We start from the raw sequence: 15,828 nt of genomic DNA on the forward strand, positions 1-15,828 counted from the left end.
AGAAATGTTTCTTGAGCAGCAAATCAGCATATTAGAATGATTTCTGAAGAATCATTTGACCCTGAAGACTGGAGTAATGATGCTGAAAACACAACATAATAAATTACATTTAGAAAACATTTATTTAAACTGTAATGAAAATGTCACAATATTACTACTTTGACAGTATTTATGATAAAACTAATGCAGCTCCATACACACTGCCGTTCAAAAGTTTGGGATCAGAACGACTTATGTTTTTTAAAGAAGTCTCTTCTGCTCATCACGGCTGCATTTATTTGATCAAAAATACAGGAAAAAATTTAATATTGTGAAATATTATTATGATGTAAAATAACGTTGTTGTTTTTCTATTTTAATATACATTAAAATTGAATTTATTCCTGTGATGCAAAGCTGAATTTTCAGCATCAATACTCCAGTCTTCAGTGTCACATGATCCTTCAGAAATCATTCTAATATGCTGATTTATTATCAGTGATGGAAACGGTTGTGCTGCTTAATATTTTTTTGGAACCTGTGATACTTTTTTTCAGGATTCTTTGATGAATAAAAAGTTAAAAAGAAGAGCATTTATTTAAAATAGAAATCTTTTCTTACAATATACACTACAGTTCAAAAGTTTGGGGACAGTAAATTTTTATTCTTTCTTTTTTTGAAAGAAATTAAAACTTTTATTCAGCAAGGATGTGTTAAATTGTTAAGAAGTGATAGCAAAGATTTATATTGTTAGAAAAGATTTATATTTGGAATAAATGCTGTTCTTTTTAACTTTTTATTCATGAAAGAATCTTGAAAAAAGTATGTTTCCAAAAAAATAAAAAGCAGCACAACTGTTGCCAACATTGATCATTCTAATAATAAATCAGCATATTAGAATGAGGATCATGTGACACTTTATACTGGAGCAATGGCTGATGGAAATTCAGCTTTGCATCACAGAAATAAATTATATTTTAAAGGATATTAAAATAGAAGCCATTATTTTATATTGTAATAACATTTTGCAAGATTACTGTTTTATCTGTATTTTTGATCAAATAAATGCAGCCTTGATGAGCAGAAGAGACTTCTTTAAAAAACATTACAAGCCTTACTGATCCCAAACTTTTGAACGGTAGTGTATCTATGTGTATGTGTGAGCGTGTGTCGTCCAGATAAAACCTACGTTGTGAGGACCAAATGTCCCTACAATGATAGTAAAACCTGACAATTTTGACCTTGTACATCATACTAAATAGTGAAAAAATGCAGAAAGTTTTCTGTGAGGCTTGTGTTTAGGGTTAGGGTTATTTGTACAGTATAAAAAGAATTATGTCTATAAAAAGTCCCCACAAACATAAACCAACGTGTGTGTGTGTTTTACATACACAAGGAGCAGTTGTGTGTGTTCATGTCAACAGTGTGTGACAGCAGCAGCATTGTCTTTTCCCCAGCGTCTGAAGCAGGACGTACAATAGAAGAGGACATTGCTGATTCAAATGGCTCTGGGGTTGTTTTATTTGCGTTGTTTGAGTGTCACGAGGGCCCTTTGATTCCGTTAACACGTTTCACAGACGTCAATACGGCTGTGTCTCTGGAGCTCAGCGTGAACGGCAGCGCTGCTTCATTCAGCCCGCGATCGATCAGCGCCGAGATCCAATCAGCTAATGAACGTCACTCAGGAGGAGAGCCAGTGAGAGATTCGAGTCATTACGGCCTCTGATAAACATCAGTGATGGCTGAAAAAATCGAATCAAAGCTGCTCTCCTCCCTCGCCACACCAAACTAATCACTGGCTTTTTAATTAAGTGTGAGAGAACGTGAATGAGAGAGATTGGTCCATCATTGACGCTGGGGACAAACCTCTGTCACACACAGAGAAGCTTTCCTTCCTAACAGAGGTCAGAGTCCAGTGTCAAATTAGCTGGGTTTTATCTGTCACTTTTCATTCATCTGCTTCAACATCTCAGAGGCAGTTATTTAGCTGATTAGTTCTATTTATTTAGATATTTGGAAGTTTTTTTAAAATATAGTTAAGCGATTAATTCGATTATTTTTATTTACTTAGCTAGATAGTATTTAAATTATTTGGCTATTTAGTTACTGCACTGGCAAGTTGTTTTAGTTATATAGCTAGGGATTTAGGTTATTATGTGGTTATTATCAGATTAGGAGATTAGTCGTTTGTTTAGATATTTAGGTGATTGTTAGTTAGCTGATAATTTACTTCAGTTGTTTTGTATTTCTTATTTAGCTGATTAGTAGTTTAGTTAATTAAAGGATTAGTTGTTTAGTTATTCAACTGATTTAGTTGTTTATTTACATAGTTAGGTATTTGGTTATTTATTGAACTATTTAGCGGATTATTTACTTATATAGGTGTTTCCTATTCTCATTTAGCTGATTAGTGTTAATTAGCTCTTTACTTGCATGACAATTTGCTTTAGTTGTTTATTGATTTGAATTAGTTGTTTATTGTTTATTTAGATAATTATGTAATTGGTCGTAATTAGCTGATTATTTAGGTGTTGATTTGTTGTTTTCAGAATTTGTTGTTTATTTAGATAATTATGTGATTAGTTGTTTATTTAGTTTGTTTCTCTTATTTGTTGTTTAGGAGATCATTGGTTTTGTATTACTCATTTAGCTGATTATTGGTTTCATCAGTTAATTAAGTTATTTGTAGTTTTGTTATTTAGTTGATTCACTTACTTAAATGATTATTTGTTTATTTAGTTGTTTAGGAAATAGTTTGTTTAGATATTTATGTGATTGGTTATTTATTTAGTTTGTTTATCCTATTGGTTGTTTAGGACATTCGTTGTTTAATTATATTTATGTGATTGGTTATTTATTTAGCTATTTATCTGATTTACTTATTTAGATGTTTAGTATTACTTGTTTAGTTGATAAGTACTTAGCTGATAAGTTGTTTTAGTCATCTGATTATTTACTTATTTAGGTCATGATTAGTTTATTTAGTTGTTTAGGGAATTAGTTGTTTGTTTAGACAGTTATGTGATTGGTTATTTATATTGGTTTGTTTATCTTATTAGTTGTTTAGAAAATTAGATATTTAGGTGATAGGTTATTTATTTAACTATTTGGCTGATCATTTATTTTTAGTTATTTAACTGATTATGTACTTATTTAGTTGTTTATTTACATATTTAGGTATTTGGTTATTTATTGAACTATTTAGCTGATTATTTACTTATATGGGTGTTTGCTTTATTTGTGTAGTAGTTTAATTAGTTATCTAAGTTGTTTATTTTTAATATTTAGGTACTTTTATTATTTCTTTAGCCAATTACATGAATCATAGGTTTATTTAGTTAGTTGTTTTTTAAAGAGATGGTTATCTGACCAGTCACTCCATCACTCCTGCAGGTTTCTCCAGCCTCTGTCTGTCCGATCAGATGAGTCTCCTGCAGAGCGCGTGGATGGAGATCCTCATCCTGCGTGTGGCTTTCCGCTCGCTGCCCTGCGAGGACAAACTGGTGTTTGCGGAGGATTACATCATGGATGCTGAACAGGCCAAATCAGCAGGTCTGCTGGAGCTCCACAAGGCCATATTACAGCTGGTGCGCAGGTACAGGTCCATGAGGCTGGAGAGAGAAGAGTTTGTCACTCTGAAAGCCATTGCTCTCGCCAACTCAGGTAAAGATACAGATACTTGCGCAGAACATTTCTGCATGGACCATTTAAAGGAATAGACTAAAATAGCCTTGATGCTGGCATGGCGTTAAAAAGTGAATAAATAAATAAATAAAATAAAGGGATAGTTCACTTAAAAATGGAAGTTTCTGAAAATCTACTCACCCTCAGGCCATCCAAGATGCGGTGGCGTTGTCCACAAGGGTGGCACGGGGTGGCAACTGCCACCCTTAAAATGAGCTTTGCCACCCCAGTTGCCACCCCAAAGCAGCGTATGGGATCGAAGTGCATTGAGAGCGGAGCAGCGTAATTTTAACTGAAGCAGGGATCTTTTGAAAGTCGGAGAATTCTGGTTTGTGCTCCACTACCGCTCAATCACTAGCACAATTAATGCCATAACTATAGCCGTTCTAAACTAGTTCTGCCTACAAGGATTGTACTGCAAACACACATGTACAGACACATAACAGATCACTCACACACAGAAACAAAAAATATTGTCAACGCTGCCCTGTGATTTGTCAAAAAAAATGCTTAGAAACAGAAAAGTTATAGCGAAAATTTCTTTGTGTTTTGAAGTAATCAAAATACACAGCTTCACTATTAGTAGAGAGACAGACACGGTCTCAGTCTGTTGCACAGACAGGCAGGACTAATTTACACGTAATCGCGCTCTCACAAATGCATTCAAATAAATAATTTTACTGTGCTTCTATGTATCTGATTTAATAACCGATAAAATAACAGAAGAAAATGTAGCCTACTATTATTTCATCCTTCCAAACAAAATTCGCACTTCAAAAAGCTGCAATGACAGATTTAACTTTTAATTCTGATAACCTTAATGTGTGTGAAATGTGTGAAAATAACACATTCTTTTTTTTTGTTATTATCATCATCATTATTATTATAATTATTAGCCTACTATTCATTCATTCATTAATTTGGTCTTGTCTGATCTGCTCAAGGGCTCTTACGTTTACATAGGCTACTTTTATCCAGAGAAAACTGCACTGCATTTAACATACAGGCCTACATTTTTCGATCGAACCCATGATTCTGATGAGCAACATTTTACACATTTCTTTAATAAAAGTTTATAAATCAACAAAAAACCTTCTTTGTTTATATTTTGATTTTGTTGTTTAGAATTTTAAATGAGCTCAAATATTATTATCAAGTAACTACATAAATCACTCACCCTTTGATTAACTATACATAAGGGAGTGGAAACGGCAAGTGAATACATGAATCAGTGATCCTCTGCAGCCATCTACTGGTCATAGTGGTAATGTCATGTCATGTTCATTTTATAAGTGTTTGTTTTCAACTAGGTAGCAGTAATCTTCTGCTTAATGAATAAATATATAAATAAATATGCAGATCTTCTTTAATGTGAATTTTACATCATGTTTACATTTTGTGTAAATATATACAAAAATATGCATAATTAAAAAAATTTAAAAAAGAACATAAATCTTTTATGTTTTATAACTGCTTAACTACAGTGTGACCAATATATGGCCATCATATCGGTGGATTTGTTGAAAATGTCCTCACCCTCAGGCCATCCAAGATGTAGATGAGTTTGTTTCTTCAATGGAACAGATTTGGAGAAATGTAGCATTCCATAATTTGTTCACCAATAGATGCTCTGCAGTGAATGGGTGCCGTCAGAATGAGAGTCCAAACAGCTGATAAAAACATCACAATAATCCACAAGCAATCCACACCACTCCAGTCCATCAATTACGTCTTATAAGTGCACTTATAAGACAATTATGTCTTATGGCTGCCCACTGCTCCGGTGTGTGTATTCACTTCTGTGTGTGTGCACTTGGATGGGTTAAATGCAGAGCACGAATTCAGAGTATGGGTCACCATACTTGGCCACACGTCACTCACTTCACTTCACTTAAAGTGAAAAGCTGCATGTTCCTAAAAAACAAATACATAATTAAGGTGAAAATAGGAGTCCTCTATCCATAATATTGCTTCCTCCAGTGAAAAAGTCATCTTGTCTGAATCAGGAGAGAAATATGCACAGATCAAGAACAAACTAAAACAGTCCAAAAAATTCCTAAACAAATATGTTAGTAGGTTTTGATCTGAAAATACATCAGGGGATGGGCATCTTCACTGGATGAAGCTTTATTACGGATTATGGACTGGAATTTTTGGCCAGAAGTTTGAAGTTAAAAACTTCTTGATGGATTTGTTTCTTACAAACATGCAGCTTTTCACTTCACAAGATGTTAACTGGTGGACTGGAGTGGTGTGGATTATTGTGATGTTTTTATCAGCTGTTTGGACTCTCATTCTGACGGCACCCATTCACTGCAGAGGATCCATTGGTGAGTAAGTGAAGTAATGCTACATTTCTACAAATCTGTTCCCATGAAGAAACAAATTCATCTACATCTTGGATTACCTGAGGTTGAGCAAATTTTCATTATTGGGTGAACTATTCTTTTAAATGAATGTCAGTGCAAAAATGGCTAATAGCAACTTTAACACATGCATTATTTACAGTCAATATTTTGGAATGAAATGCAGCAAAAGCATCCAGAATTCAGAGACCTGAAAGACCTGATGTTTTGATTCCCTCTCTCAGACTCAATGCATATAGAGGACGTGAAGGCCGTTCAGGGTCTGCAGGACTCTCTCCATGAAGCTCTTCTGGATTACGAGTGTGTCCATCACAGGGAAGACCCTCGACGGACAGGGAAACTCGTCATGACCCTTCCACTCCTCCGCCAGACCTCCGCCAAAGCCGTGCGGCACTTCTGCAGCATCAAGCAGGACGGACGCGTCCCCATGCACAAACTCTTCCTGGAACTTCTGGAGGCAAATGTCTGATCCTTTACCTGATTGGACCATCAAACAGAGGTGACACGCCCCTCCTGCACACGATTGGATGAAGGATTATTCACGAATCCAGGGAAAACCACAGGCGCTTGTCATTGTCATGACACATAACAATAATACAGCATATTCTCAGACAAATACAGTTTGTTTTATATAGTTGAGGATGATAGATAAATAAAAAATGAAGTATCCAATATACAGTACTGTTCAAAAGTTTTTTTTTTTTAGGAAATTAATAATTTTATTCAGCAAGGATGCATTAAATTGATCAAAAGTGACAGTAAAGACATTTATAATGCTACAAAAGATTTAGATTTCCGTTCTTTTGAACTTTCTATTCATCAAAGAATCCAAAATGTGTTATGGCTTCCACAAAAATATGTTTCTTGAGCTGCAAATCAGCATATTAGAATGATTTCTTAAGGATCACGTGACACTGAAATAGTGTTGCTGAAAATTCAACGTTGATCACAAGAATAAATTACATTTTTAAATATATTCAGATACAAAACAGTTATTTTAAATTGTAATAATATTTCACAATATTACAGATTTTTCTGTATTTTTGATCAAATAAATGCAGCCTTGGTGAGCATAAAATACTTTTTTCAAAAACAAGTCACACCGAGCCCAAACATTTATGAGTGAGAGCTAGATGTGAATAAATATCGTTAAATTATTGGAGAAACTACATCTCAAGCTTGAAGGTGTTCATTGTTTGCATTTTATTTAAATTAAACAAATATTTTATTTATTTATTTTTTTATATATCAGTTTTCACAAGAGCTTCATCACAGTAGAGAGTGTCAGCCTTGCCAAATAATAGTAGTCAGTAATTGCTCTCCTCACACAGATATGAAGAAAAAAGTGTTAACATCTACTACAGAATTTAAGTTAAAAGGGCTCAGAGGTGCAGTCTAGACATAAATATAATGCATAGATGAACAGCAATTAAGTGTAGAAACATCAGAGGCATACCAAAGCACCTTTATTAAAAAAGTGACCTGAATAGCATAATAGATAACGTACTAATGAAGGATTTTTTTGGTCTCCAGATGCTTATTTAGATCTGCACAACTAAAGCTGATTGCAGCTTTTATTTATTCCATAATCAATTGCCATGTTTTTTTCCCAAACTGGAAGGTTCTTGCTCAGTCAGTGACAGAAATGAAAAGCCATAGCAATATCTGTTTTTAGCAATAAAGTATCTTCTGAAGCAATAACTGAATGTTTTAACAGTACATTTGATTTACTGATTTACTTTTTATCTCACAATTCAGATTTTTTTCCCCTGCAATTCTGACTGTTTTTCAGAATTGCATCACATTAGCTCGCAATTGCATGTGGAAAAGTCTAAATTGCAAAGTATAAACTTGGAAAAGTAGTGACTTTTATCAAAACTGGACCGTATAACTTGACATTGCGAGTTTATTTCTCATGATTCTGAGAAATAAAGTATAAACTTAAAGGGTTAGTTCACCCAAAAATGAAAATTAGCCCATAAATTACTCACCTTCAAGGCATCCTAGGTGTATATGACTTTCTTCTTTCAGACGAATCCAGTCAGAGTTGTATTAAAAATTGTCTTTGATCTTTCAAGCTGTTTAATGCCACTCAGCGGGTGTTGCAGTGCTTCAGTCCAAAAGAAGTGAAATAAAGCGCATCCATTCATAATAAAGTGTCTCACACGGCTCGGGGGGTGAACAAAGTCCTCCTGTAGCGAATCGATGCGTTTTTGTAAGAAAAATAACCATATTTAAAACGTAATAATCAATTGAATCTAGCTTGTGCTCACTGTTGTACATTGGAAGCAGCTCCGGGCGGATGACGTATGAGGTCAGCTTTGCGCATGCGCCGCTCAGAAGTGACGAACACGGAAGTGCAGCGGAGAGATCAAAACAAAACAATGGTCACGAATTAGAAGTACAAAACGAGGATTTGTAAAGAGGAATGTCTGAGGATTTTGATATAAACCAAGAGGAGACTGGTTTTCTTTTGCTAAAGTAAGGAAACTTGGCTTCCTTTGCTCCTTTGTAAACAAACGTTTGTTTTCACGAGACTCACCGGCACATGCGCAACACCGACATCTTACGTCATCCTCCTGGAGCTGCTTCCGTGTACAACTCTTGGTGCAAGCTAGATTAAAGTGATTATTACGTTTTAAATATGGGTATTGTTCTTACAAAAACACATCGATTCGCTACAGGAGGCCTTTGTTCACCCCCCGGAGCCGTGTGAGGCACTTTTTTTTTATGGATGGGCGCATTTTATTTAACTGCTTTTGGACTGATGCACTGCAACACCCGCTGACTGCCATTAAAACAGTTTGGAAGATCAAAGACAATTTTTAATAAAACTCTGACTGGATTCGTCTGAAAGAAGAAAGTCATATACACTTAGGATGCCTCGAGGGCGAGTAATTTATGGGCTAATTTTAATTTTTGGGTGAACTAACCCTTTAATATAAATATCTCGTAATTCTGACTTTATTTGACAGAATTACATCTTTTTATCTTGCAGTTCTTTTTTCTCACAAATGTGAGTTTATATCTCACAATTCTGGGAGAGAAGTCAGACTTGTGAGATAAAATTTTTTTTAAGAAATAAGAAAAGAAAATAAGAAAACCTTTCTTATTTTTTTTATCCTGTGGCGGAAACGGGCTTTTTGATGTTCAGATAATACATTTAATATGTTTACGGTAACAAAGGAAACAGTAGATACAAGATCCAAGCATCTATGTGAGATACAGAGAAATGTGTCTGTAAATATGAATAACAGAGCAGACTGATCTCTACTGTGTGTGATAGTCACATCTGACACGTTCTTCCTTCAGTCTCTGTGAGGAATTCTGCCCGTGTTATTTACCGTTCTGTGTGTGTTTTTCACCATTTCTGCTTGTGAAGGTTTGTGGATGTTGTACGACACTTAATTTTGTCTCCTCAGTATCTGTTTGATTATATGCAATAACTTTTTTTTATTTAAATAAATGTAAAAAATGACAAATATGTTCAACAATAATGCATTAAACAGTGGACTTCACTTTTGTTCTGGCGTGTGTTTTTCATCTGTGATTTGAAGACTTGAGATGTTTTTTTCCAGCAGGAATTAAAACACTTCTGTTTGGAAAGCAAACACCGGTCAGGGTTATATTCACAAAAATTATTCAGCTTATGAGCTGCATCACGTTCATTTGTGTTCAAACACAAAATGTCAAATTATTTATTAGATTATGGAAGTCTGATCGTTTTCTTTTGAAATCAAGAACTGCATGATAAATATAAATAAACATACACAAGCATATATCTGACTTCAAACACGGAGATTAGTAAATATTCATGTACCGTAAAATTAATTAAAATAAATAATTACTTTGTGTTAGATATCATGGATCTGGTGTGTTTTGGCTATGCGCCATGGTGTTAATAGAGTATTTTAGGTGGTTACCAGGGTATTCTGGGTAGTTAACTGGTCTGTTGATCCGTCTCAAGTTCCTCTCAGTGTATTTGTGTAGGACTTTTTTCTCTGAGAAAATTAGATCATTGTAATGGCTGTTGTAGCTTTACGTCTATGAATAATCAAGCTAATCGATGCAGATAAATTAGCAGGCTGTCAGATTCTCCACCTGCATAATTTCACAGGCCGTCAGAAACCATCAACACATTAGTGTCTCCTCACTGAGAGATGCCACGCGAGTCATTAATGAGGCTCGGATAAAAGTTGCTTACACTGGAAGAACCCTGCTAACAGAATGTGTGTGTGTTGAGCTTGCAGGACAGATCCTGCTCTGAATTTCCGAGACTCACTATCTTTTTGTAGTCTGGATATTTTTTATATTTTATGAAGACTTTCAGTTGTTCATGTCTGTTCAAAACTTACCGCTTTTAACCTTTTTCAGGCCCGGGACCCTGTTTGGACAAAAAGGTAGCCTCGTGAAATGTAAAATTTAGTGTTTTAAGCGTGGCTTATAATAACAAATATGACATAATACTGTATAAAGTGTTTAAATTATTATGACACTTGCAATGCAATAACAATACACTGAGATGGACACTTGTAAAATAACATTGGTTGAAGTTAATTTTTTTTATAAAGTAGTAGGCTATTTTGCATAAATTGAAGTTTATTTTTAAGCGTATACAGGCCTACACACACACACACACACACACACACACACACACACACAGCAATGCTTAATTTTGTTCAGTCTGTGGTGTAAAAAGGTCGCATTAGCAATTAAAGAAAAGCACTTAAGCAAAACACGGTCAGGTCAAAGTGTCTGATTAATTTTTGGTCCCAAATTTTTATCAATTTTACTGGTAGTCCACTGTATGAAGAATTTTTGGGTATAATATGTCACAGTTTACTTTATTTTGCTATCCTCACTTACATAAATGAACTGTAGTGTCCTGCACCCACTAGTTAAAAAATATATTAAAAAAATGATACCTGGTGTCTGAATAATTTTTGGTTTTACTATATATATATTTATAGAATTCAACGCATATCTACATGCATAAATAATTTTAAACACTGCACTATTACATGAAAATAAGACCCACTTTAGGGTCTCTTGCTAACGTTTTGGCCTAAAAATTAGACTTAATTATCCTGAGTGTGTGTATATATATAATGTGTGTGTGTGTAATATATCCTATACACACTCAGGATAATGAAATCGGTGTGTAATTTTTAGGCCAAAACTTTAGCAAGAGACCCTAAAGTGGGTCTTATTTTCATGTAATAGTGCAGTGTTTAAAATGATTTATGCGTGTAGGTCATTATTTTTACTCGTAAATCGAAAACCGTTGTTCTAAAAGCCGAACATTGCTGGTTGATTTAGCAAACCGCACTGCTGAGAGGAGAGGAGCTCATAGTGCTGCTTTCTGTTTCTGTCAGGCTGTAAGTGAGTCAGTCTGTGATTAATTACATCTGCAGATGATTTTATCCCGGAGTGCATTAATTCACTAATAAAGCCTCGATGTCTCAAACGCAGCCGGGCGAAACATGAATGCTGAGCAGTGAATTAATGGATTAGCATTTCAGCGTCATGATAAACGAAATCCGCTCGGTTTGATATAGGCCTAGTGAGCGTCAGGAACTGACTCATCCAGTGGCTTCATATATCTGATCATGTGTCAGCAGATTGATTATGTCTCATGAATATTTCAGTTTAATACTTGACGAAATTACTAGTAAATGTGATTCGTAAACGTTAAGGCAAAATTGTTTAAAAAATCGTTGAAACGATGATTAGGCTACTTCTTTAAAGGCACAATATGTAAGTTTTTTTTATTAAAATATCCAAAAACCACTAGAACAGTTTTATATATTTTGCTGACTTGTGTACTTACATTATCCCAAATGTTTCGAAGAATGTTTAAATCCAGAGAAATAAGCAAGTTTAACTAGTGACACGGCTCGTGCCCATAGTGTCATTGTGTCGCCTGCCAATGACGTCATAACCCCTCGATTTCCGGTTTTGTTTTGTAGAAAACATGGAAACACCAAATACACTTTAATATGTTATGCGTTTTATTAGACCAGTGACGACCGCACAGAGTAGCATTATAACAGAACTTTCAAATGTATCTAGTATGATAAAACAGCTGCTTTACCCCACATACGCACGACCGGACGGAGCGGAAGCGGTTGACTGTGGCATAATAAAAGCTCCGCTGCTTTCGAGCCGTGTGTCACGCTCGTTCAGCGGCTGCGTTTCGCTTCGACGGCTTTCAGCCTCACCCTGCTGCATTCTACTACGTTAATAAATCATTAGCTCGTCCATGAACATGATTTCTGCCGAGTCCCGTCGGATTGCATCGGCTGTGGGGATGAAGACCACAACTCCCATGATTCCACACTCAGTCATGGCGTCATCAAACTACGCCTTTGTTTCTTTGTTTGTTTTGATCGGTTAAACTGCATTAGATATCTATGATCTGCGTGCTAATCTGCACTGCCTCTAGTGGTGAAAATACACCACTACATCAAACCGCAATATTCACTCACTGTGCTTGAACGCACATCAATCAATCAATCAAAAATATTGCCTTGAAAATATTGTTTTATATTAGTATTAATACTGTTATATTGTTTTTGTTATTATTTTTAATTCTAATTAATTTTTATATTTTCATTTTAATTTGTTGAAATTGTAACTTTGTTGTGTTTTTGTTTTATTTATTTTTTATTTCAGTTTTAGCCTATTATACTTTTTTTTTTTTTTTTTTTTTACTATTATAGCGGGGTTTTTTTATATTTTAAATTATAATTAATTAATTTTTACATTTTTCATTTTCATTTTACTTTTGGCTGAAGTTTTAGTAACTTTTTGTTTTTACTTTATTTTATTTTATTTGTTTGTTCATTTTATTTATTATTTGTTTTTATTAAGTTGTAGTTTTTTTATAGGCTTGTTATTTTAGTAGGCTACTTTAAACAAAAAAGAAAAAGAAAAATGTGGCCTTGGCAATTAGCTGAAATTAGCTTTTTTATATTTTATTTTATTTCAGTTATTGCTTATTTCAAATAATTATTTTTTAAATGGTTTTAGTTAATAACAAAAACCCCGTTTAGCATAAGTCTAACAGAAGTTGCTGTTTTATTGCCAAACACGTCAATGTTTCTGATTGGCAATATGCTTCTTTTTGCTTAGTTTTTAAATTCATATAATAATTTTTGTCAGATTTGGTAAACTGTCAACTGTCCAAACCAAGTCTCAAATGTCTTGTGTAATAGTTGCTCTATGCTCTTCTTGGTTTTAACCTTTTCATATTTTCATGTTTCAGTTTCATAGTTTATGCTTATTTTTAAGCTAATTAAATTGTGACAACTGTTACATAACTTCAGTTAATTTACAGTTACAAAGAAAATACTACAGGTGATGAATGTGGTGAAATGAAAAGATGTCAGCTCCAAAAAAAAATATATATATATACTGTATATATATATATATATATACAGTGGGCACGGAAAGTATTCAGACCCCCTTAAATTTTTCACTCTTTGTTATATTGCAGCCATTTGCTAAAATCATTTAAGTTAATAAATGGCTGCAATATAACAAAGAGTGAAAAATTTAAGGGGGTCTGAATACTTTCCGTACCCACTGTATATACTGCACATATTAATCTGTGATCTCTCGAAACATCATAAGGCCAGTAACAGGGTTAAACTCGGTTTCTTTAGTGTTTAGAAATCCCATCTGAGGATGAAAAGTGTGAGTGAGACAGAAAGTGTGTAGCAGGTAAAAAGAGTTTGTGTTCACCGAGTCATATCATAATGACATGGTTTTACTGTGGTAACTGATCTCTCTGTCACCTCCTGTTACCATAGAGCTCTGGAGTACAATTACAGCTGCAGAGACACCTTACACACACACGCTCACCTTGAAGCGACTGCACAGACCAAACAGCTTCACTGAAGAAGTGTTATTTGAATGTACAGCTGTAAAATGTTTGAGGTCAGCACTCACGGTTGATGTTTGAGGGCCGCGTTTCATGTCACACACACTTCTGGGGTCCCTGAACCCCCCATGAGAGGAACCACGGACACAGACACCAGTGAGTAAAACTCCTCCCGTCTCTCTGTGACGTTATTCTTATCGTAACTTTTGTTTTATGACATGCTGCTCATTTGACCTCTGAGTTTGGACACAGATGAGATGTGTGCAGCTTTATCATATGATTTATAGATGTTTCTGTTTGCATCAATGAATAAAACATTTTGCACACGTGCTGTGCATAATTTGGACTAAAATAAAGAGAAGAAAACATCAGTCCATCAGATCAAACCTTATTTCTCCTAGGAAATAAAAAGTAAAAATAACTGCAACTTTCTATCTTATTTCTCAGAATTCTGATTTTATGTCTCACAATTCTGAGTTTATAACTCACAAATGTAGACTTATTCTGAGATATAAACTCAGAATTGTGAGAAAAAAGTCAGAACTCTTGAGTTTATATTACAGTTCAGTAATATAAAGTATACAGTATAGACTTTACAATATACAGTATATACAGTACAGACTTTTTTCTCACGAGTTTATCTCAGTTCTGAAGTTTATATCTCGCAAACCTGAGTTTATATCTCTTAACTCTGATATTAAATCTCACAATTCTGACTTTTTTTTCTTCTTTTTTTTTGAGCTATAAACTTTAAATTGTGAGAAAAAAAGTCAGAATTGTGATATAAAAAGTCACAGTTATCATTTTATTTATTTATTTGATAAAAATTGGCTTTCATAAAAATGCTAAAAAGCATGATTATGGACAACTATCTAACATCCTCATCTGGAAGAGAGAGAGAGAGAGAGCAAACGTGTCTCATTGCGGAGATCTCTGGCTATGTGATTACTGCTAAGAAAGATCAGGACGGATCCTCTGTGAAACTAGAGAGCCTCTTATCAGCACTGAATAGAGTACTGCATACACTGTGAATCACTTGTGTGATTTGGTGTGTTCAAGTCCTCCTGGGAAGTTTGTATTTCGGAGTTGGGAAGTCACAATTAAGACTTCAGATGCGTTAACATCTAACTTCAATAAAATTATTAAATAATGTGCATCAGTATTCAGTGTGTGTGTGTTGTATATCACTGTATATCATTATAGTGTACACTCCTAGAATAATTGTGACCCTCTGGACCACAAAACCAGTCATCAGGGTCAATTTTTGGAAATTGAGATTTATATCTAATCTGAAAGCTGACCAGATAAGCTTTCCATTGATGTATGGTTTGTTAGGAAAGGACAATATTTGGCCGAGATACAACTATTTGAAAAAATAATCAAAATATTTAGAAAATTACCTTTAAAGTTATCCAAATTAAGTCTTTAGCCATGCATATTACTAATCAAAAATTAAGTTTTGATATATTTACGGTAGGAAATTTACAAAATATCTTCATGGAACATGATCTTTATTTAATATCCTAAAGATTTTTGGCATAAAAGAAAAATCAATAATTTTGACCCATACAATGTATTGTTGGCTATTGCTACAAATATACAGGTGCATCTCAATGAATTAGAATGTCGTGGAAAAGTTAATTTATTTCAGTAATTCAACTCAAATTGTGAAACTCGTGTATTAAATAAATTCAATGCACATTAACTTTTCCACGACATTCTAATTTATTGAGATGCACCTGTACCTTATGACTACTTATGACCGTACTACTTATGTTTTGTGGTCCAGGGTCACAATCTGTTAATGTAACTTGCCAAGTTTTATTGCAATATATACAGTGCCATGAAAAGGTATTTGCCCCCTTCCTGTTTTTTTTTTTTTTTTTGCATATTTGCCCCACTTAAAAAATTCAG

At 34.3% G+C, this 15,828-nt stretch overlaps 2 protein-coding genes across 2 annotated transcripts in view; both read left to right on the forward strand.

The window, feature by feature from the left end:
* LOC107685376 (estrogen-related receptor gamma-like) overlaps window positions 1–6,665 on the forward strand; it is a 16,552-nt gene extending 9,887 nt beyond the window's left edge. Inside the window, exons 6-7 of the mRNA XM_016481942.1 lie at window positions 3,373–3,642; window positions 6,254–6,665. Coding sequence (XP_016337428.1) covers window positions 3,373–3,642; window positions 6,254–6,498 — 515 coding nt within the window. The 3' untranslated portion in view covers window positions 6,499–6,665. The remainder of the gene's footprint in view (window positions 1–3,372; window positions 3,643–6,253) is intronic.
* A 7,377-nt stretch (window positions 6,666–14,042) lies between these two features.
* LOC107685378 (usherin) overlaps window positions 14,043–15,828 on the forward strand; it is an 8,630-nt gene continuing 6,844 nt past the window's right edge. Inside the window, 1 exon segment of the mRNA XM_074186992.1 lies at window positions 14,043–14,070. Within this exon segment, the coding sequence (XP_074043093.1) occupies window positions 14,043–14,070 (28 nt within the window).

Source organism: Sinocyclocheilus anshuiensis, unplaced genomic scaffold (assembly GCF_001515605.1).
Source record: "Sinocyclocheilus anshuiensis isolate Anshui unplaced genomic scaffold, SAMN03320099.WGS_v1.1 scaffold769, whole genome shotgun sequence".
NCBI lineage: Eukaryota > Metazoa > Chordata > Actinopteri > Cypriniformes > Cyprinidae > Sinocyclocheilus > Sinocyclocheilus anshuiensis.